Source organism: Phalacrocorax aristotelis, chromosome 8, assembly GCF_949628215.1.
Source record: "Phalacrocorax aristotelis chromosome 8, bGulAri2.1, whole genome shotgun sequence".
NCBI classification, from domain to species: domain Eukaryota; kingdom Metazoa; phylum Chordata; class Aves; order Suliformes; family Phalacrocoracidae; genus Phalacrocorax; species Phalacrocorax aristotelis.
Window position 1 is genome coordinate 32,143,004 of NC_134283.1, and position 23,271 is coordinate 32,166,274.

Genomic DNA, 23,271 nt, shown 5'->3' on the forward strand with positions numbered 1-23,271 from the left:
CCTATGAAACATGAACAGATACATTCCATTATTACATGTTTCTTTCGTTTACCCTTTGTTTTTCATTAAAACTAAACCAAAGCAGTCCTGCTGTGGTGCTCTAACTTTTTTAAAAAAAAGTTAGAAGATAGTGCGTTGCAGGTATTTAGTAAAATGCTTCGGATGTGCGTGTACATGGTATCTATAAATACACAGGGGTTTAAAGTATTTAGTAGTTAGTTCTAACTTTTTTTTCATCTCTGCTGTCCCAGATTGTTGCTCCCTTGGGTTAAATAGGAAAATCCAGCACTTACTCAGAGATGAGTTCCTGAATCCCCTAATGCTACACTTGTGGAACAAAAAATTACTAGAACTTATTATATGACCCCTAGGAAGTCCTCCCTGACCTTATTTCACTGGAAAAATAAAATCCTTTGCTGTCTAAGGTGGATGCAGAAACTGCTTTCTTGTATCTGCCAATGATACTCTAGCCCAGATGTGGTTTTAAAAGCTTCTTCAGCAAACTTAGTGTGTCATAGGCTTGTTTCTTAGAGGAACACCTCACAAAGCAGGGCGGCTTATAGACCAGCAGCTGCTGCCTTTCTGTTTCAGGCTTCTCTTGGAAAAAACAAAATACTGGGTTTGTTTCTCAGCTACCCTGGAATTCCCAGATACTTAAGCACCAAATAAATGAGTTTCAATGACCATACACTTTTTATTTGGAATCACTTTACGGTTACCTTTTTTGCAGATTATTTAAATTCCTGTTGTTTCATTTCAGAACTTTCTGGGGGACAGATATTACTGAGTTCAACAGCTGGAGTATATAGAGCACTTTGGTAAATTTTAACACGTATGGCTACTTTGGAGAAGATGGATACAGCATAATTTTGTTTCAGCATTTGGAAATGCTGTGTTTTAAGTCCTTTTGCCTGCAAATGTGTTGTGTATTTCATAGTTGTTTTTAATGTGTTTTTAATCTTTTCAGGCTTTCATTGAGATGGAGACCAGAGAAGATGCTTTAGCTATGGTTGAGCATTGTGCCAACAAAGCACTTTGGTTCCAAGGCAGATGTGTGAAAGTGGATTTATCTGAAAAATACAAGAAACTGGTGTTAAGGGTAAGTAGTGTCTTTAGTTTTTTAATTGTAGTTAAAGGGGTAAAGTGAAGTAGAAGATGGCTATTTCTTATTGAGAATTTAATGCCACTTATAAAATGGAAGGATTCACTTTAGTATTTTCTGGCTACTTAAGTGCAGTTACTTAGCATGTATGGTGTTATGAGGCCTAGAACCTAGAACAAAGTAAAAGGAACTTCCTTTCAGCTTAAACAAAAAAACAAACTACTACCAGAATTCAGATTTTTTAGAGTAATTAGTGTAGATTTTAATTACAATCTCTCCACTTAGAACATTCTATAATGTGGGTTCTCTTTTTCTCACCACCCCCCCCCCCCCACCCGCCCCCCCGAAAATGATCAGTGAGTAAAATCAAGCTGGGTGGGAGAACTATGTACTTGTACACTGTGTGCTTATTTCTTTGTATTTCTTTCCACAGCTGCTGGTTGTTCTGTCCATTTTGTTGTACATGTACTCTTGTGTACAGAACAAAGACAAAATGTTATTAGGGACTCATTTTTAAACTATGAAGTATTACAACAGAATGTGTTTCCTGTGTTGGATGCCATCCAAAATTTTTTTCATTATCACCATAAAGCTTTTTGATCTCTGTGGACACTAACCCCAACTTAGTTACTTAGATAGTTACTTAGTTACTTAGATAGATGTAGTCTTATAATCTATTTTTTTTAGAATAAGCTTTGTCAAAACTTAGGATGTAACTGTACATTTGCATGTGCAGCTCACATCGAGGGAAGGGTTGGCTGATAGCTTTTTTTTTTTGACATAACACCAGGCTAATATTCTTGCAATTTTAAGACATTGTCCATCAGACTAGGATACTAGGTAGAAAAGCAAGAGAAATTTGAACTGTCAGGCTGTCTCATAAAATAATGTAAGCTTTCTATTGTGACCTATGAAGAAATCATACTATTGCATGTGATCATGCACAAAAACCCAACACTTTGTGGAAAATTCTAATACTTAACTAATGCATTGAATAGTTTTCCATGTTGCTACCATTCAAGTGGAATTTTCCTATTCAGTAACTCCTAAATAAGTGTTGATCTTAAAGGTCTTCTCCAACCTAAATGATTCTGAGATTCTATCATTTGAGTCTTCAGAATCTTTCCATGTAGCCTGCTGTTAGCAATAGGGAGAGGAATATAGATTAACACTGACTTGTGCCATTGCCTGCACTGCACCGTCTCAGCTCATAAACAAAAGAGGAATTGCATATGATTTTTTTCTGGAGCAGGATATCTCATTTGTTTTGTATTGAATAACTTAATTACTGTGGGTAAAGATGTGGGATTTCTAGGTTGGTAATGTCCTAACATAACAGCAGTTTATTAACTGGTTGGTAGGTGGGCATGGTAAAAGAGTACATGTGGATTAACGTAATTGGAAGTGCTTGGCTAGATTGTACTGTCTGGTCTGAATTAATGCTGCAACAGTTGTATAAATAATACTCTACTGTCACTTACAAGTTTTTTAAATTTTATTTTAGATTCCAAACAAAGGAGTTGAGCTGCTGAAAAAGGATAAAACTAGGTAACTTCCTATTGCTAAAGCATGATGTTGTTTAAAAGGAATATGAAAATACTTTATCCAGAGTATAGAAATGATGTAAAAGAAGTCAAGCAAGCTCTGAGATCAAATTGTTTGTTGTGGCCTGAGATTAACTGTTTCTAATATGCCACCTACCCTCTCCGTCTAATGATGGAGATTTCACAGCCTCTTCAGGCTCCTCAGAAAATCTTTCCAGTCCTTAATTAGCCTTGCCTTCCTACAGTTTAAACCCACGAGCTGTCGTCCTGTCTTCTAGGGACAGTTCCTCCTTGCAGCAGCCTCTTGCATATTTGAAGAATGGGATCTGTCAGGGTTTCCCTCAACCTTCCATTTTCTGAACTAAAACACAGTTTTTTCATGCTTGTCTAGAAAAATACAACCTACCTTGTTTTTTAGTAATTTCTGGCCTTTCTTCAGGTTTACAAGCAAGTATTCTTTGTTCTTTACAGAAAGAGAACATACTCTCCAGACAGCAAAGATTCTCCAAGTGATAAGAAGTCTAAAACAGATGCTACTCAGAAACCTGAAAGCGGCAGTGTAGAAGATAAAGTGAAAGAGGAGAAACAAGATGATGCTGCTGAGCCATCAGGCACTAAAAGTAGTGAACAGGCAGACCAAGATGAGCCTAGTTTACTCCTTGAATCTGAAGATGAGCTGCTAGTGGATGAGGAGGAAGCAGCAGCACTGTTAGAAAGTGGCAGCTCAGCAGGAGATGATGCAGATGTTGCCAATTTAGCTGATGTGACTACTGAAGAAAAAAAGGACACAGCTGATGATGTGACCCTAAAAACTGAGGGGAATGTTGTGGCCAATCCAGCAACAAAGAAAAAGCTTAAAAAGGTAATGATACAGGAAGGTACCCGAGTGTGGAATACAGTGTCTAACTTAAATAGCACACCACAGTACATTCTATTTCAGATCTTTTTCTGTGAGCCTTTAAAGCACAGGTATGGCACACCTGTCTGAAGAGAAACAGGTGTTAAAGCCGTGTGAAGAAAATGGAAGATCTTGTTGGATGCAGTGTACAAATGGAATCAGTTATAAATCACTTCCTATTTTGACAGAAACTGCTAACTTGTAGCCTTCTAACCATGTTACTTTCTGGGGTTTTTCTTGCCTTTCTCTTCACTCCTTTTTTGAGTAAGTAACCAGGAACAACTTCTCCTAAGCCATTTCTCATGAGACTGTAGTTACTCTTTTGAGTGCAACAGAACAATGCCATTCACACTTAGTTATTTGGGACTTGAGGCTGATCTAGTCTTGGACAAAATTCTATGTACATCTATTCTTTATGCTTAGCCAGAAAGGTAGGGAAGTCCATTTGCAGTTAGCCAAGGGCCACTTTCATTTGGGGGTGGGGGTTTCAAGGTGTCTTCAGTCATAGGCTACTTGCTGTGGAGTTCCTCTTTCTTACCAGATGATCCCATGCTCACATGGTTTTTGTGTCCTACCAACTGCTTTTTTTCATGTTGAAATCATACTTGGTTATGTGGAGTAGCATGCAAAATTTTATTAACGCTATTGACTTGGAATGTTGTTTTACAAAAAAGTACGGCATGTTCCTTACTAAATTAATTAAGTGTGCATGGTTTCCGGTTTGGGGGATCCTTCTATCAGGAAATTAGTTACATGGTGTGGGATTAGTACTGCCAATGCGAACAGCAGTGATAATTTCTCATTATGTGAGTATCAGTTATGATAAACTGCCTCAAAACCCATACTTGCTTCCTTGAAGACCTACATTCTTAGAGCACAGATGTGAAGCTAATGCTGCTTCAGTACTACTCACGATTGCTGTTAAGCATGTTTCAAAAAAATTGGAATTCAGACAGATTGACTGTCTCTTAATGAAGCTGGATTTTAAGAGACCTCCATAGTTTTGGTGGTTGGTGGCTTTGGGGTTGTGGGTTTTTTGGAGGGAGGTTGGGGGTTCTTTTTTTAATGCAGAAGCTCTGAGCTTTCCAGTGGTTGAAAAAGAGCTCTTAAATTTTTTTTTTAATGAACTTTCATACTATTAGTGGGCACAGAAGTATTCTGGTAAGGTTTTACCTTTTGTGCAGGCACAGCTTGAAGGAAATTGTGGGACTGTCTCAAATAGAAATTAAACTTGTGCATTCCAAAATGACTTCCACTTAAAATTAAAATACTCATGTTAGAAGGACTTTCAAAGTAAGAATAGAGCAAAAAGATAAATTCTCAAGTTGAACATCACATGTTGATACGATAAAACAGTGGGCCCTCATTATAAAAAAACTGAATTATTCTGAAATTTACCACTGGGACTCTGGAGTACATTTTAAAAGAGCTTGTTACATTTCTGCATGTTTGAGTAACATTTTGAATGAGTGGGGTAGGTCTTGAAGGAAGAATTTGAGCATTTTTCCAGGGGATTTGGAGAAGATACTTCTCTTATGAAATTTAAGACAGTTTGAGGGAAACATTTAAGAATAAGCTGACATAAGGAAAACATTTTCTCAACAGCGATATGTGGGTGGCTTTCCGCGGAGCATGGAAGGTTTTGTCACTCTAGATGAGGTTGGTGATGAAGAAGACTCGGATCATCAAAAACTCCGCAAGTCGGGTTTGGCAGTAAAATCTGCTGGCAAAAACGATGATAGTTTGGCAGAAATCAAGGTAGACAAGATTGAGGAGCCAGAGCAGGAAAATGAAACATTAGAAAATGGAACCAAAACCGAAGAGACTTCAAAGGCTGAAACTGTTGAAGCTTCTGATACCACAACAGCACAGGATACTGAGAAAAATGCCCATGAAAATGCAGACACCCAGGATGAACAGGAAACAAAGAATGTCCAAGAGAAACCTCTGGTTCCAGATGAATTTAGGATTGGGCCATACCAGCCAAACATTCCTGTTGGTAAGGCTGTTTCTATTTCTTTTCAAATATGTCTCTGTGCATTGCAGTAGCATTTCTCATCTCATTTGCCTTTTATTTCTGGCAGCACATTGCCTCTGAGACTTTCATGTTAGGGCTTCCCACTCTTCTCCCCTTATTCACTCCTTCCCTAACCCTAGTATTTTCTTTTTCTTCCCTTATTTTCATACAGTTCTCCATAACACTTTCCTTAGGCAGAAATTAAATTGGAAGAGGTATATCTTAGCAAGACAAATTCAATTAAAAGCACAAAGCGCAATAGTGGTAATAGTTTAGATTCATACTAAATACTCAGAACTCAGAAACTGATCACAGAATGTTGTTAGTTCTTTTGAAGGAACCAATAAAATGGACCCTTAATCTGAAAGGTTGATTTTAAATAAATTAAAAAACAACAACAACAAAAAAAACCTGCACATATTTAGTTATTATTAGGCCCCGGCTTGACTAAACTAAAACAAGGACTTTTAAAGATAAAGCAGCTTTTAATGTAAAGTGAATTATGGTTTTAAGATTTAGCTGAAATGACATATGACATTAAAAGAAATGATATAGAGTAGATCTCTTAGTTTATTTTGTGGTGTTTACTTCTCTAGGTGTGAATTATGTGGTACCCAAAACAGGGTTTTATTGCAAATTGTGTTCCCTGTTCTACACAAATGAAGATGTTGCAAAAAAGACCCATTGCAGCAGCCTTCCTCATTATCAAAAGTTGAAGGTAAGGCAAAAACTTGTTCATTTTAAATGGCGTGATTCTTTCCTGGGGAATAGATCTGAACGAGACTGGACCGAGGGAGGAAATAAAAAAGCTTTCAGGCAGTGGAAATTGGCTTATTCTCTAACTTTTTGACTCAAGCTAGACCTCTCCAAAACTTCATCTTTTGAAAATAATACACAGGATACACATTTTAAAGATGGGCTCCAGCACTTTTTTTTTAAATTTGAATTAAAGAGGAAATTCCAATTGCAGTAAAGGCCAGGCTTAGAACTAGTGGTGCAGAGGAAGTACATATGACTAAAATCCCTTCTAGTTATTCCTTTGACAGTATTTTTAACCAGCCAACAGCTTACACTGAAGCTTTTATATATTTTTAAAAAACATATTTGCAACTTCTGATTTTGTGAGCTATGTTCTACGATTTCTAATTGGATTAGGTATCACATGATTGCATGGCATGAATGATAATGCTGCTGCTGTATCTTTGTGTACTCTGAGCTGCTTTTAAATATGACCTCCAAGAAAGGGAAATCCTAAATGAAATGCTAATAATAATAGTGTTCACATAAATTGATGTCATACCAGTTGATGATTGAGCTGAAAACAAACCTTGGGGGTTCTGTAGAAAAGAAGGTGGCATCTCAGGCTCTGTTTGCGTTCTCCCTTGCAATAATAGGGAACACTAAACAAATATAGGGCCCTGGAAGGCAGATGGCACAAATAAATGTCACAAAGCAAAGGACATGATCAAGGAGTAGATCAGAAAACCAGTTACCATACAGCATCTTAGAGTGAGAAAAACCCACTTCATCCATCACCCATAGCTTTTTTCTTTTTTTTTCCATTGAGATACCTGATGGGACTTTAAAGACTTGATGTAAAAGGGGAAGCGGGGGAAGTAATCCCAATTTATTAACTTTATCACTTAAATGAAACATGATTTTATTTACTTTTTCCATGGCACAAATGACTAGCGAGCTGTTCTTGAATGACTTTGTAACATTGGTGTGGTTTTAGAATCGGGGAAGGAAGTGGGTGGAAATGCAGCTTTTGTTTCACAATGTCAAGGCACTTCTCTAGCTGGGAGTCTTGTTCACTTTGAGAGCAGTAGGAGTAAATAAATAGATGAATTGCTACCAGATGTCATCGAAGTGATAACAAATTTCCTCAAGCATCCAAAATAATCCTCCTCTAGGGAGGGGAGATATTTTTTCTCTGGCTTTATCGATGGCAAATTCTGACCAGGTAAGTGGCAGAAGTGCTGTCACAAGTCCATGACTAAATGAAAAGTAGTTCTCTTGGATTGCCAGCCTGTTGGGAAGGCATTAACGGGCAGGGCCAGGTAAATGCTTGCAGAGGCTGCTGTTTCGTGCTTACTGGTGGTGAGCTGTATGTTCGGTGACATGACGACAATCTGGAGCTTCAGACGAGCTCCATTTCAGTATATGGAGAAGTGCCACTCTTGTTAGTTATGACCTTTGCAGTTAATATTCACAGATTTTACAACTTGGAAATTGGATTTATGTTTCTATTATTAATGTTGTGACACTGAGAAACTCTTTAAATATGTCCAAAATATGGTTGCTTTCTTTTAACAGAAAATTCTGGATAAAATGGCCGAAGACCACAGGCAAAAGAAAGAAGCTTAAAAGGAAGGAAGGATGTAAGGAAAACAGTGGCTTTGTTTTTAATGTTAATCTTTTTTAAAAGCAGTACAAGTAGTAGATGGAAATACTGTATTCTTTTTTGTTTTAGTGAAATACAGTAGGCATTATAGGTCTGTTCATGTGTTAAATGTTGTAGCAAAAAGCATACGCAGTTAAGTTAATGACAAAAATTTGTTCTTAATGTGAGAATGGCAAAAAGTTTTTGTTTTGACACTTCAAGCTATTAAAGAAAAATCTTGCACCCTTGTGGAAAGCTCATCTATGGGAAGAAAACTTCATTTAAGTGAAATTTACTACTTTCAAGCTTCAGAAATTGTCTTTCAATTCCATTCTCAATAAAGAATAAAAAGTAATGCTGTATTTTTATTTTATCTAGAACATTCCATATTTCAGTCTGAGCCTAGCAGATATTTAATTTCGAGTGTAAGCCTGTCATTGCATTTCACTTTTGAAAAGTCTTTAAATGTAAGTTGCATTTTTAAATGTTGAATTGCAGTTTCTTTTAATGTCATTGCTGTTATATAGCAAATAGGAAAATTAGTGATTAGTCAGCTTTACAACTTTGTGATTTATTTTTTTTTCCTAAGCCCTTGGTAGACTTTCCTATTCAACTATTCCATGTATTTTTAGTGAAAAGTAAATGCCCATTCTCCTCTGACCAGTATTATTTCCTTAAGCTCTTCCTGCTTTTACTTGAATCTTGTAGCTGTCATAGATCCCTAGTCTATCCAAAAGCAGCATTTGAGTCCTGAGATGTAAAAAGGTATCTTTATATTCTTCACATGTAACTTTTTCATACCTGCATTTTAAAACATTTTGTTAAAATCTGGTTTTGTCAAGAATCTTTAGAACTGTGCTCTTAATGTACCTGCACATGTGATATGTGAACAGGAATTTGCATGTGTAACTTGTGTTTATCTGTAGTTTTTGTTATTTACTGCTTATTTGTGAATTCAGGTTACTAAAGTGATTTACCAATAAACAAAGCTAGGCACCAGTAATTTGTTATAGATGTTTGGCATGTTAACCAATGTGTCTACTGAACTCTTTACTCCTGTGTTCATGATACCACACTGAAACTCTAGCTCTCTTAAAATTTGCATGTTTTAACAACTGTGATTTAGCAGCTTACTGCATAACTTTTCTTTCTCTTTCCTAAAATCTCTTTTGTTTCCAAACAAATTAAAGTATCACTTGTTAAAACACTGGTAGGTATATTCTGCTGACAGTTTTATTTCTTGAGTTTTATGGTATTTTTCATCAGAGCTGAAGGTCAAGCCACATCACATTCATGTGGATGAAAATTACTAGGGACAGTTCTTTCAACCTGAGCCTCTTGGCCACCAGGGAGGCTTCAGTGCTAAGAAGAGTTTTGAAATGTAGGAGGCTGAATCTTGAAGAAGTTAATCTACTTAAGCAAATATATCTAGCAGACACAAGATGGTGTGTTTTGTGGAAGTAAAGCCTTGATACCTTGTCTTTCTAGTTGTAACTTTCTGCTGTTGCATATTCACAAAAAGGGGAGGTGTGCAATCACTTTTGTGCAAGAATTAAGTATAACTTCAACCCTCTCCTACTGTGATAATAGCAGTTTCTCTGGGGACTCTGTATAGAGTGGTGAAATGCTAATAAGCAGCTAATGGCACATATCTTAGTTAGCATATCCAAATTATAAAATCTTACCATGCAGTGAATAATTTTTGTAAAAGTGCAAAGATAAGTTACTGCTTTGTACATGGCACTCATTAGTATGCAAAGTTTTATTTGTGTTTATATCAAATCAATTAAATGTAATGCAGTGAGGCAGTCTTAAAACTACTCTACAGCTTTCCTAGGCCCTTGAAAGAAAGTGCAAGCAACAGTCAAACCCACTGCAAGGCTGCTAAGTCACAAGGATGTACTTGGAACCCCACTTGCTTATTGTGACATTTATCATTTGTCTGTCTCCAAGAGACTGTTGTTCAACACCCAAGCAGAGGACCTGACTTCAAAGCAGTCTCTGTGTTTGGCAGTCATGTCCCTTCTCTCAAGGTCCTCCCAAGGCACTGTAATACTGTTTCCTTATAACATGCACAGTTGGGATTAGTATTTCAATACATTACAACTCTGTTTTATTTTTAAAGTATTCGTTCCTTAGCTATTGCCTGCATCCTAAATGGCTGTGCTATTTGGTGATCTGGCGCCTAGTGTCCTCAGCCTCTTGCAGGTGCTAACTTGAGTAACTGCTGGAGATTAAGCTGCAGGAGGATGTTACATCTTGTTTATGTTTAGGCACTAAAGAATTCCCAGGAGTAAAGTACTTGCAGCACAGTCCAAATGCAGTCAAAAATCCCTTGCTCACATCTGCTCTGTTTCTGGCATCAGTGGATGTTAGATGCCTAATGCATGTACTTTTATTAAACACCCTGATAAGGTGTATGTACATGTGCAATATGATGCTTTTATAAATCAAAGTAATTCAAACCTAATTTGCTTCTGCAAAATGTCTTCTGTTTTGCATGCAAAGGACAGGGAGAGAATACATCCCTTACACTAATTTCTGATTAAAAGAAGGCATCAGAATAATTTGATCTTGAGGACAGATGCTAGGAACACACTTTGGTGGCAGATTGATATGTGGTCTTGCTAAGGGCTGCTTACTCTTTGGAAATAATTGTATCTGCACTGCTCTGAGATTTAGATGCCAGCTTTCATACATGAATTGCAACTCAGAAGAGTAACCCTAGAGGCTGTTGCCTCTTTGCCCTGTATGTAGTTTAGCAGAGGTGCAACAAGGCCCTGGGCTTGCTGAGCACCGTGGGAAGCAAGTAGAAAATGAAGCTTCCATTGTAGATGAGAAAGCTATGTGTCATGCTGGATTTATTAAAACAGAGTTGGAAATAGTTGCAGAAATAAGAGTAGTAAAAGCAGAGTAGATTTTTTTCTTCTTTTTAAGGATGATCCTTGCAGGGGTATTTTAAGGTTGTATGTGGTGAGATGGTAAGTATTTTGTAAGCATATGACAGGCCGTAGAGATAAAGCTCTCAGGCTCTGGAAACAAGTCAGTAATGGCGACCAATAAAGTCAGTATAAACAGCTTGATCCAGGGAGAATCAGTCCCAGAAAATCTGAGAAAACCCAGCCTTTCTGTAGAGTTGGTTATCCCTTACTAAAATTTCAGAGGAAGGAAGGAAAGGGCTAAGCAGAGAAACGTTAATGAAATTGGCATCCTTAGTTAGCCCCTTTCCTGCCCACAAGGCAGCCTACGCGAGTGTTTTGATAGCGCAGGAGACTTTCCAACCTAACAGGTGGTGTAATGTGAAGAGCTAAGCTGAGGAAGTTGGTCCATACAGTGCTAGCTCATTAACTGTTCCTGAGCCAGAAAAAAACTGTTCGCCTGTGGTAACTCTTTAACCAGTGATGGATTTCAGGGTTATCGAAGGTGACTTATTTCTGTACAACTTAGTCCTCAGTAGCATACACTTTCGGGCTTTGCAGTTGCACCCAGAAACATTTTTCTGCCATACCTTTCCTGACTTGCTGTTGGGAAAGATTTCCTGCTTGTGGTGGTTAGCTTACCCCTCCTTTGTACCAAGGCAGGTGTCGAGCACAGGTAGTTTTCGAACACTCTGTTTTCGCTCCTCATGGAGGCAAATCGTGTTCATCAGAGGCTTGGATGGAACAAAGGCTAGTTTCGTTGCTTTTTAAGAGGTTGTGAAGATCAGAGGACCGTTATCAACTTGTTTCTAACAGCTTCAAAAATGCACGAGTTTAGTGTGGAAACGTTTTATAGACCATGTGTTTTTCAGAAAGTATTAAATTCCTTTCCCCCCCTCTGAAGCCCAGGACTTGGTGGTTCCCCTGGGTCGGCTGGAGTTCCCCGAGGGAGGCTGGGAACGATGGGGAGTCCTTGAGGCACGGCCGGGCAGGTTTTTCCCATGTGGTAACGCTCCCCTAGGCCTCTTCCCTCTAGAAGCTGCCCGCGGGCCTACCCGGAGGGGGCGAGGCTGCAGCTACCCGGGCTGCGCACAGGCTGCAGTACCCCCCTCGCTATGGTGCCGCTGGTTCCCCGGGAGGGCGTTTGGTGACTACCTCGTTGTTAGGAGGAGTGGCCCCCACGCCGCCTCCATCCCAGCCGGCGCCACAAGATGGAGGGTTGCCATGTCCCGGCGAACTACGCTTCCCGGCATGCTCCGCGCCGCAGCGCGAAATGGCGGTCAGGCCGGACTACAGGTCCCGGCATGCCCCGCGGCCTCCGTCTGCCGGGCCGCCGCTGCTTCCGGGCAGGAGGGGCGGTGCCTAGGAGGTCACGCAGGTAGCGGAAGTGATTTCACGTCCGGCGGCCTGCGGCGCTGGGACGAGAGCGGGGCGGCGGGCGCGGAGCGGAGCCGAGCCGGCAGCAAGTGGGGACCAGGCAGCGGAGCAGCTCGGAGCCGGCGTGCGAACCCGCGGCCCTTCCCTCTGCCCGCAGGTGAGGAGGCGTGGGGTGGGGTCGCGCAGCCCCGGGCCGCAGCCACCCCGGGGTGGGGGCGGGGGTGCTGGGAGAGGCGGAGGGAGCCGCCCCCTCCCCTGAGGCAGCACTGGGCAGCGGAGCCCGCCCCACCCCCCCATTCCCCCCTCGGCGGCGGCGGGGCCGCCCCGTGGCGCCGTCTTTATTGTCTCCAGCTCCATCCGGGTCCTGCGGGGCGGGGGCGGGGGGCGGCGGCGCGCGGCCTGACGGGAGCGGGGGGAGCCCCCGCCGCGGGGGCGGCCCTTGTGGGCGAACAAAGCGGGGGGGGGGGGCGGGAGCAGGAGCGGCACCCCCTGCGGCGGGGCCGGGGGCCGGCCGTTCCAGGGTGTTTATCGCCGAAGCGGGCAGGCGGCCGCCCCCGTAGCCGCGGTGGCATCGGTGGAGCCGCGCTTACTCTGGGGGCCGCCCGGCACCCGCCGGGGCAGAGCGGCTCCTATCGGTATGCGGACGGGGTGCGGGGGGCAAACCCTGCCCGCCCGAGGGCTCCGCTCCCCGCTGAGCCTGCCTGGCTCGGCGGGGCCCCCCTCTCGGCCAGGGCCTCGCTCTTCACAGCCTGCTTGGGTTCGGTTTGTTTCAGTGTCGGTGCAGGGGTGCTGTGTAAGCGAGTCGGCTGTTCTGAAGCAAACTCCAGTGCAATGCTTTGAAGCGTTTGTGTCAGATAGCATCGGCATCCCACACAAAGTCGGTTGGGAAACCTGTTTATTACACGGAGTATAACCAGATTAGATGATAACTGCCGTTTGCTAATCTAATTCAACAACAAGAAACTTGGCCGGCGCTCCTGACTCACAAGAGTAAGCGCTAGTTAATAAACAAATAACACAGTCTTCTGCAGAAATTCAAAACACTCCCTGCTGCACCACCTTTGCTTAAACTCTAGCTTATGCTAAAATCCTAATATGCTACTTGCCCTTCTGGGTTGCTTTTGGGTGCTTGAAGCAAGTACCTTAATTTTTTTCTCTCTATTTTTTGTTATCGAGTGTAAGGACCTGGGTTTTGCTCTGTGGAATTAGGCCCATCGACCTTATTTTCTGAAGTAGGCGGTAGATAATCTTCTTTCGTGATTGGGGTTTAAATGCAAAATCTTCAATCACAAAGCTTTGAATTTTAATGATGGTTGGTCTAGGGCTCTTCATTGTTATAAAAGCAGCAAAATTCAGAGAAACAGGAAAAATAATGGGCCCTCATGATGTTCTGGAGTAATGAGTTCTGTGCTTCATATAGAAAACACTTTAAGTCAACTGAAAGGCCTGTTGCTACAGGATTTTTGATTTCTGACTTCATTCTGAAGATAATCTTTTTTTTTTTCTGTCTTTCCATATGCACTTACACTGTTCTTCCTGTATTGCCCCCAACCCAAAATTGCTGCATAATTTGGGGCTGGATCTCCAGTCGTATCACTGTGGCAGAGTTCTCTATATTTTCTGTTCCTTAGCACTACTAATGTTCTATTTCCTGTTCTAGTGTAAAGAGCTTTGAGATCTTCTGCTTTCCGCCTACTCCCAGATGGAAAATGTATTATTTTTGTTCACAACAGCAGTGTAGCCTGTCACTGTGGCTTGTTTTTATGCAGCAGCCTTCTTAGATTGTGACTTTTTTGCAAGACTAAAGTGGCATTTGGCTCTCCTCCTCAGAATTGCCTGTAGCTGATGGCTAAAAAGCCTGTATCTAGTACCGGTGAAATGAGACTAATCTTGTCCTCGCAGATGCCAACTGGTTTGTATCTTGAAATGGTGAAATGGAAAGCTCCCTATACAGCGTATTTTATTACAAGGTGCAGAAAATCAAATTACAAGGAGTGCTGTGAGTAAGGTACTGGCCTGGGGCTTCCTAACTGTGCAGGGTAAGTGTTCGTTGACGTGTTTTCCTGTGGGAAAACACAAGTGGACTTAGGGCTTCATCAGATAAACTTTGGAGATTCAGGTTGAGCCTCGGATCTTTCTTGAAGATAATCATCCACATCGTCCTTGGGCAGTAATGGAAAGAGTTGTTTCAGTCCAAATGTGAACCACTGAACTTCTCTTCCCTCCTTGCTAAAGCAAATAGCTTGTGTTTTATGGTAACACTTAAGGAGTTAGAAAACTAGCCCATGATTCAAGAAATTAACCTTTCAGGCATTTACAGAAACAAGTAGGGTTTGTGTTTGTATTTTTAAAATATTTTTGTCTTTATGGTCTTGCCTGGGTGCAGTCATCTTCGTACAGAAGTTGCCTGGAATTTGCCCCGAGTACCTTACACTGCTAATACAGTTATTCACGTATAGTGTAAATTGTTGCTGTGCAGAAAGCCCAGTGGAATATTAAGATTCACTCCAGAAAAGAAAAGGTGAAAACACTTGCTAGTGGGGAAAAAAGGTGCCGATGAGGGGTGGTGGTGGAGAAATTAGGCTTTTTAGACTCTGAGGTCTTTGATTTCTTTTTGTCTGTCCTGTTTGTTAGCTTGTGAACAGCTGAAGTTGCTTAGAGCAATTTCAGGCTTGAACTGGGGTGTTAAATGCAGTGTCTTCCTGTTTTATATTAAATGCTGCCAATAATCCTTTGCAAGTTTGTTTTGAAAGAACATCAAAAAGAACCTGTGTTCTCTTGCTAGAATACCCGGGTTCTGGTCTCATTTGTTGTACTTCCTAGGGAGCTAAAGTGACTTCCGTACTTGGGTTTGCCTTTGATTTAAAAACCTTGAAGAGAGCAAACCAGGCAAGTTTCTTTTTCTTTGCGCTTTTCTTAATTGATCATTTGGATGTGACAAGCCTTTGACCTGCTATTATAAGAATACATTTGGAACCAAAACTTGCATTACTTCCATAGATGATAGGACCAACTGAAATAGAAAATATGAGCTGCTATGTGATAAGCCCTTGTACTCTTAATAACAATGAAGGCTATATTTTGATACTCTCCTCTCCAAATAAGTCATTTTTTCGGTATGCAGACAATGAGCTAAAATGTTGATTGGAGAAGAAAATAAAAATATTTTCTCTCACTGCTGCATCGTTTCATTCAAATTTTTAGCACTGGAAAAACATTCAAGTTTGTGTTTTGTGTTGCTATTTTTTTAGCTCATTGCCTCATATGCTTTGTATACTGTTAAGAAACTAACGCTGTCTGTATCCAGTGTTGATATCTGTACTTAAGCATGGTATAGGGAAAAACCAGCAGCATTGTCTCATTTACTTTATAGCACAAGTAAGCTTTTCAGTTAGAACCTACGCTCTGAGCAGACTTGGGTCTCTGAACTTGAGAGTTACAAGTTTCACACGAGCTTATGAGCCTGATGGAAAGGTTCCAATACCGTTCTTATGACAGGGATTCAGACCAAATTTAGGTTTTGTCCTGCTTTTGGTTGTGGTTAGGTAGAAGAAAGCATGTACCTTCATTCCTTGAGTTCAGGATGTTGCAATATCACATATCATGGACAGAAATGTTGAGTGCTCTCCAGGTGTGGCTCAATCCATATTAATGAGGTGGGATGAGAGGCAAGCATGTACTCTCTTTCACTGCCTTATGGTGGTGCCTTTACCTGAAGCTTCCCAGTCAGTGGGCTTTTGCTAATGTAGTAGCTGTAAGAACTGTTGAACAGTTTGAAAGAACTGTTGTGCCAGCCTGGCTCTGTAGGAATCGGTGCATAATGGTTTCTGCCTCACTTGCAAGGTTTCCCAGTGGTCGTGACAGTTGGTCATGCAATCACACAGAACACCCTGTAACTGAATTTGGGTAAGCTAAAAGTTGCACTGAAGTTTCCCCTACCATGGGTATCCTTGGAAATTCCCCTGAAGTGTTGCCCACCCACTCTGAAATGGTACGGACACTGGGCAGTTCATTTCCAGGGGTGCTTGTTGGAACTCAGGTGGGAGCTTAAAAAGTATTTTGGAAAACAAATTTTTCTTTTGTTTCTTGAACCTCACCTTTAAATACTTCCTTCCCTACTGGCAAGTATGCATGCTTTCTGTTTGGTTTTTTCCCATCACTTTTCATTGGCTGTGGTGCTTGGCATTTGCTGATTTGGTGGGGTTTAATTTTAGGAAATCAATTTGTCTCTCGAATCTGTACGCAATGGAAATGGTGTTTCTGATAATCTTTCACTTGTTGCGATGAGCAGAGCACCTCTGCTTCGGTCACAGTAAGGCTCTACCTGGAGCCTTCAAATACAGGTGCAGCCTTCCCTTGGGCTGGGCTTATGCAGAAACAGGGTGATGAGTGAATCCACATGTCTCTAATCACTGCGTTTCTTCATTGCAGACTTTGACTCAAAGACGTAGCCATGAAAGATCCAAGTCGCAGCAGTACTAGCCCAAGCATCATCAGTGAAGATGTGATTATAAATGGTCATTCTCATGAAGATGACAATCCCTTTGCAGAGTACATGTGGATGGAGAATGAAGAGGAATTTAACAGGCAGGCAAGTCATTTCTCTCTATAATTGTCTCATGATGTGCTTTACCATTTTCTAGCTGAAGGGAGAGGTACTGTGGCTTAGCAACCAGGGTACAAGACTGGGAATCCTTTAGAGATGGGGTTTTTAGATAGGCGTACTAGAATAATGAGGGGAACAGACAGATCGCAGTTTTTCTGGCAGTAAATGCCTATTTTCTGTAATCGTGGTGGAAAATTTGGGAAGTGTGGCTTGTTCTCATGCATCCATTCATTCCCTACTTCTGTGAGAAGGAGAAAAAATAGTTGACAGACTTTATGCGGCACTTTGGAAGGGACAGATCTTGCTAGGCTGCTGAGCTGTGGAGGTTTTACATGTGCAAACATGCCAGCTGTTGTAGTTCTGAACTGGATGCATCCAGGTACATACCTGCCTCATCAACAGGGCTGTTGTTCCAAAGGGAGTTGGTGGATGTAGCTGTTGGGTGGCAGTCCTGTTGCTTGCTTAATAGTTAAGTGGCTTACAGCTGGCCTTCGCAATAAGGTTGGAAAGAAGCCTAAACTTCATCTTTCACCTTGCATCTGGACACGGTTTCCTCTCCTGTGGAGGCTGGGAAAAGCCTACCTCTTTCTACTGCCCCTTTCTTAATTAAAACTTGATCTTTGTACTCAAGTAGCTGCTTTCTCTGCACTCCAGCACAGTATGGCTGTGCTGAACTCTGAGCTTCTGAAATAGGATATGTCTGCTGCTCTCTCTTTAAGGTGCCAGCAGGACACAAAGCTAATCTGAAATTCAGGTTGCTCACAAAATCTAAATTCTTGTGTGCATATGCCAGGATGGTCTCAGTGTTGTTTCCTGTTAGGTGGGTTTTCCCTCCTGGGGGCTGTACTGTAGTTAGCATACAGGATGTGTAGTTCTTGAGGAAGGAGCTGAGAGTTGTGCCGTGAATGAACTGTTTTTCAGGTACGTGTTCCATTTTTGGAGAGAAGGAAAGATGGGAGCATGAGGGGAGAATGGTCTTACTCAGGCAGGCAAACACCTTGGGGTAGCCTGGTCACCTGCTGCTGCAGGCACCTCTCTCTGTGGGAACCCGAGCAAGTTAAACTTCGGCTGGAAAGTACAGAAAGGCAATATTAATTTCAAGACATCTGGGGTATTAAATGTTATTTAGTACTTCTGGAGCTGCCATAGGAGGCACCTGTAGGTGTACAACCATGTAACAAAAAACCTGGAGCTGGGCAACCTCTGCTGTAACACTAGCTTGTGGCTGTGTGCCCACGTCTGCCTTTTGCGCGTATGCAGGACGGAGGCAGCGCCTCACAAGGAGGATTGATTGGAGACTGCTGTCCTTCCTGGAGTGCTTTACTGGGGAAATCACTAAATTGGTGTTTTGTGCGGGGTTTGAATTGTCTGGACAGTGGCTTAGCGCATATGGTGAGGAGTCCCTGTTCCCCAGAGCTGTGCGTCTTGAGCACCAAGTGAGCTGGTGAGTGTGTTTGCCCCAAGCACAGGGGACCTAGATTTTACAGGAATCCTGAACTCTGGTGTGAACTTTTTTGACTTGGTATTTGTGGTATGTAACTGAATTTCCACTTTAGGATTGAGTACGCCTTTGATTTCAGAGTGATGGATAGGTAGGAAAACTTGTTTTAGCTTCCATTGAGTGAACTGAATCATTTTTCCATTCCCTTAAGTCTGGTGAGTCATTCACACCACCTTCTATTTCCCTGCTTTCCACTCTTAAGTACTGTGATGAAGGACACAGACAATTTGTAAGGATGAACTCCCGCCAGAGCTTGTTTACAGAACAACCAAGCAAAACTTTCCTTTAATCTTTGCAATGTGTGTCAGTTCTGCATCAGTTGATTTGTCCTGCTTATAGTACAGCAGGTCAGCATTCTTAACAACTGCTAAGATCTTGTGGAATTCCTGAGAACTACATTGGGTGAGCGCATAATCTACACCCAAGGAGATGATGCTTTTCCAAGTAACAGGCAGTGGTTATTTTTTTTTCCCCAAGAATCTTGCAGGACACTTTCCTAGGGAGTATGCCTGGCTGCAAGGGTTGTCCCTGGTTCCTTTCCTCATATTTCCAGTGAGTTCAGTCCAGACTAGTTGGTACAACTGAAATTTTCAGTTGGAACCAACATTTTCCTTCTTGAGCTTGTAACAAGCTGCAAATAAAAGAGCTAGGGATGAGGGGTTCTTCTGCCATTCCCTTTTAACTGCAACCCAAGTTCCTGGGACAAAGCACTTTTCTACGTTAAAAAATCAAAGCTGACTGCCTTCCTGCAGTACAAGCATGGTGTTCTGCTAGAAGTCCTATTGCATAGATAGAAAGAAGGTCAGTTAGGCACACAAACCTTGGAATGAAGACACAAGCTCTCAAAAAGTTTGTTGATGAAGCGGTTTCTTCTCTTTGTATAGATCGAAGAGGAATTGTGGGAGGAAGAATTTATTGAGCGCTGTTTCCAGGAGATGCTGGAAGAAGAGGAGGAGCACGAATGGTTTATTCCAGCCCGTGATCTCCCACAAACAATGGATCAAATCCAGGACCAGTTCAATGACCTTGTTATCAGTGACAGCTCATCACTGGAGGATCTGGTGGTAAATTCAGTTTCTCATCATATTTCTAAAGCTTGATATCTCTCTTTGTCCGAGGCTGATATTTGTTGCCGATAATGGCAAGAGAAAATCCTTTACACGTAGGCCAGAGACTCTCTAACCATGCCTGGCTATGGTGGAGGGGGAAATGTGGAACAGTTGGGTAAGGGATGTTTCTTTGAGTGACGTGACCTATTCAGTGGTTTTCTTCATAACCATGTGGTACCTTTCTAGCCCATGGCATAAATTCAAGTGGTTTTGGGTAGGCATAGTATGTTTTGAAAGAAAGGCAGTGAGAGAAGCACCCTGACCTTGTGCAGTGCCATTTGGTGACAGGACAGTGAAAGTTTAATTCAGCACCTGTCAATGTGTTGGGTAGGTACAAGCCGCGTTCTCAGGTCTGGTTTGGATCGTGTGAACCACAGCAGAACTCTTCATAGAAATCCTAAGGAAGAAGAAAGCAGCTAAACTGTATTTCCCTGTTTCTTGCTGTATGACTTCTGTCCAGAGCTTAACTAAAAGGGAAGAGTGGTGTGTACTTACTTTCCCTAACAATATAGAAGTTACTGATACAAAGTAAAAAAAAAAAAAAACCAGATCCTCATGTCACAACTGCTGTGAAATGCGGATGCAAGCACCTACTTTTCCAAGCTTAAGCAGCTGCAGGCAGCTATTTTAGACTCAATTAAGAACAGAAAAGCCTAAACCTCCCTTTGTTTATGATGAAGAGTTCCTTCTGGAGATGCTGGATGCCCATTGTAGAGCAGCGGACCTGCAAGTGGGAGGACAGGGTAGTCACAGACACAGAAATTTAAAAAATCAATGCGATGCTCATATACGTTAAATTCGCACAAGTGCCTTAACATATTGGGACAAGTCTCCTCTTGCTTAAATAAGCAACATCTGAAAATTTCATGGCGTGTTTTAACAGTTCAACCTCAGAAAAGGCTAGTTCAGTGTTAAGTGAAGTTGCTGTATTTGATGCATCCCCGTGGTTTTCTTGTTTCTTATTCCCTGAGCCCTTACGTGACTGAAGTGTCCAGGTAGTGCTAAGGAAGGATGGATAATTCAGGTACTGGCACAGAGGAGCGGGCTTTTCTAGTGATTTGAAAGACTTTTGGTATACGCAAAAATGCTATTACACGCCTGACTGTTAGTCTGAATCTGTAAGCTGTTCCTAATGCTGTCTGCCTAGTATTGTATTCAGCTTGAAAATGTAGGATGAAAACAATGATTCAACTCGACTTCTGTTTTTCCCTTCCTCAGGTCAAGAGTAATCTGAATCCAAACGCAAAGGAGTTTGTTCCTGGGGTGAAGTACTTAAATATTTGAGTAGACTGGGCCCTCTCTCGGTGGATGTAGCACAATTTCCACACTGTGAAGCCAGTATTAGGAGATTTAATTGTAAAAGCTCTCTCTTCTTGTCACTGTGTTACACTTATGCATTGCCAAAGTTTTGTTAGTCTTGCATGCTCAATAAAAGTGCTGAGACTGTTAAGTAAATCTGTTCAAAAGTTTAATGGAAATATAATTGGGCCCTGGCTCTCCGCAAATGAGACAGTGAGGTAAGAAGCACCAGTCAAGTTGAGACAAAGTACCATGTTAATAAAACCTTCTGCAGACTCTGTCTTTTTAAATAGGACTTGGAATTTGCTATGGATGGTCTGTTTTTAACTAAAGATATGTTAACTGGTGCTGGTTTGCACCTGATAATGCCTTAACTTAAAAATGAAAGCAAGGAGATCTGATTGTTATGCAAAATAGCTAACTTTCCTTTGAAATATCAGTAATTGTTACTAATGTTAATTTTCCCCCTTAATAAACTTCATGCTCCTTTTAAGCAGGATGAGCTTTAACAGAAATTTTACAGACCTGTACAGAGTCGTAGATCTCAGCTGCTGAACTAACATCCAGGCGATTGGAAGGAAGAAATTCCCTGTACTTTGCAGTATGTTACCATGTTAGAAACGTTCCACTTCCCGATAATGTTAAAGGAGATGTGCGTTTCATCACAATTTCTTCCAAGAACCCAGATACATACATAGCACTGCCTATGTAACTTTCAGCGTACAACATTATAGCTGGATTTAACCAAGGAAACCCTAGCATTAGTGATTTGAGTGGTGCTTTTCCCTTGCTTTGTTTAATCATCACTACACAATAGTCTACAGCACAACTTTTTTTTTTTTCTTTTAATAAAGCTAGAACAGTTTTGGCTTCTTAAACTTCATATTCGGGTAGGTTAAGCTGCCATACGTGTTCAGTGTGAATAGTGTTTAAGTTGAAAATATTGTAAAAAAATTATATTTTTTCAAAAATATTTAAAAAAATAAATAATAGTAGAACTGATGTGGTGGCCGTCTCATGAATCTACGTCTCACATGGAAACTCGTTTGGCATGGTGCAGAGGAAAGGGGTGGCGTTATGGATACGGCGCCTGTGAGGCTGTTTGTAACATGATAGCCCAAAATATTCCTCTGAGGTTGGACCCTGACTGCTCTTTTATTTCTTTCCTCCTGCTTTATGCGCCTGCCTGGGCATATTTTCCTTCATTCTCACCGCTGCTAATCCCAGTTCAGCTCCACTGCTGCTGGCAGCACGGGCAGTCCTAGTTAACAGCTGATGGCACTATATAAAGCCTGCTCACTGCATGGCGCGTGCTGTCGGAGGCTTTGGCACAGCGACTGCTGGAGCGGGAGCACGCTCGCTCCTGTGAACCTGAGAGAGCTGCAGGAGGGTGTGGGTGAGTTGTGTGGTGGCTGCAGTAACAGCCGCCAGCAGTCCTTGGCTGTGAGTCTGATCCACTCTTACTTCATAACTTTGCCCAGCCTTGCCGTTAATATATTTTCTCTTTTTTTTTTTTAAGCTCCAATTAAACCAAATGGAAACACTTCAGAAACTATGCAGTACTGCAGAACAGGAAGAGTGAGATGAAGCCTTTATGCAGGTGTTAGCCTACAGCATAACCACATTGCTGTGTCAGTCTTGCTCCAGGTGGAGGAGCCCCTCTCGGAGGAATTCAGTCAGACCAACTCATTTGCTGTTGCTCTGCAAAATGCTAATGACAGTTATCCCGGGCTCCTTCCTGCGTGTTACCTTCCCCCTTCCTAACCTTCTGAAATCTGCTGGCCTTTCCAGAAGCAGCAAAATTACTCTGGTGTTTCCACTGACTTGGAAATAGTTTAGACTTGAGCACCTAAAGACAGAAGGTCAGGAAATAACATGCTACCATGCCCCAGCTTATTTTTAGCTGGAGTGGGAGTTTCACCAGAGAACCCCTGCATGGCTGGCAGCAGTTGCTTGTCTGTGAGCTTCCTCATGGGTTTCAGTGTTTCAGCCCGAGCTTGGGGTGATTGGCAACTGAATGCTGTTGCCAGGAGCCAGCTTGTGAAACAGCCAGCCTTACCATGGTTTGGTTTCTTTACCTTGGTTTGGTTCCCCCCCCCCCCCACCATATCCCAGCCAACTATGTAACATGGGGAGGCTTACTGGAGAGGTGAACTTCCCCGTGGTCTCTGCTACGATGGAGCTGCCATTCTGTGTTGCAGCCCCTGCCCTGCTGTGTCTGGGGTTTGTGACTGCAACAGTCGATAACACACTGTGTTTTGGCTGTTGCTGAACAGTACTTGCACAGCATCGGGCTTTCTCTTGTTCGGGCCCCAGTGAGTAGGCTGGGTGGGCAAGAAGCTGGGAGGGGACAGAGCCGACCAAAAGGGTATTGCTCACCGTGTAGCATCATGCTTGACAACAAAACTGGGGCATCAGAAGAGGGGGGGTCCTGCTGCTGCTCAGAGCCTGGCTGGGCATCACTGTGCTTGTGGGAGGTGGTGAGTGAGTGCCTTTGCATCACTTGTCATTTTTTGG

General features: G+C 42.1%; 2 protein-coding genes across 13 annotated transcripts in view; both read left to right on the top strand.

Annotated features, from left to right (window-relative positions):
• Positions 1–8,947, top strand: part of MATR3 (matrin 3) — a 28,031-nt gene extending 19,084 nt beyond the window's left edge. For 10 of the 11 annotated variants that reach the window (XM_075102248.1, XM_075102247.1, XM_075102241.1 and 7 more), the window contains 6 exons: positions 968–1,099; positions 2,607–2,650; positions 3,118–3,508; positions 5,150–5,543; positions 6,158–6,279; positions 7,878–8,947. In XM_075102248.1, the coding sequence (XP_074958349.1) occupies positions 968–1,099; positions 2,607–2,650; positions 3,118–3,508; positions 5,150–5,543; positions 6,158–6,279; positions 7,878–7,928 (1,134 nt within the window). In that variant the 3' untranslated portion in view covers positions 7,929–8,947. The remainder of the gene's footprint in view (positions 1–967; positions 1,100–2,606; positions 2,651–3,117; positions 3,509–5,149; positions 5,544–6,157; positions 6,280–7,877) is intronic. The other variant, XM_075102246.1, reaches the window with a different exon arrangement.
• A 3,263-nt stretch (positions 8,948–12,210) lies between these two features.
• On the top strand, positions 12,211–21,756 carry PAIP2 (poly(A) binding protein interacting protein 2). 2 transcript variants are annotated; one of them, XM_075102253.1, is made up of 4 exons: positions 12,211–12,396; positions 16,671–16,830; positions 19,231–19,410; positions 20,674–21,756. In XM_075102253.1, exons 2-4 carry the CDS (start codon positions 16,693–16,695, stop codon positions 20,737–20,739), a joined length of 384 nt encoding a protein of 127 aa, XP_074958354.1. In that variant the 5' UTR covers positions 12,211–12,396; positions 16,671–16,692; the 3' UTR covers positions 20,740–21,756. The 2 variants fall into 2 exon arrangements, with proteins under 2 accessions (XP_074958354.1, XP_074958355.1); XM_075102254.1 differs by lacking the exon at positions 12,211–12,396 and adding an exon at positions 12,709–12,874.
• Positions 21,757–23,271: the final 1,515 nt, after the last annotated feature.

What these genes read in the sequence shown, in the direction of transcription:
- PAIP2 (XM_075102253.1), top strand. Translation starts at nt 16,693, where the DNA reads ATGAAAGATCCAAGTCGCAGCAGTACTAGCCCAAGCATCATCAGTGAA. An exon ending in AAGAGGAATTTAACAGGCAG is followed by an intron (nt 16,831 to 19,230) that starts GCAAGTCATTTC and finishes CTCTTTGTATAG; the next exon opens with ATCGAAGAGGAATTGTGGGA. An exon ending in CATCACTGGAGGATCTGGTG is followed by an intron (nt 19,411 to 20,673) that starts GTAAATTCAGTT and finishes TCCCTTCCTCAG; the next exon opens with GTCAAGAGTAATCTGAATCC.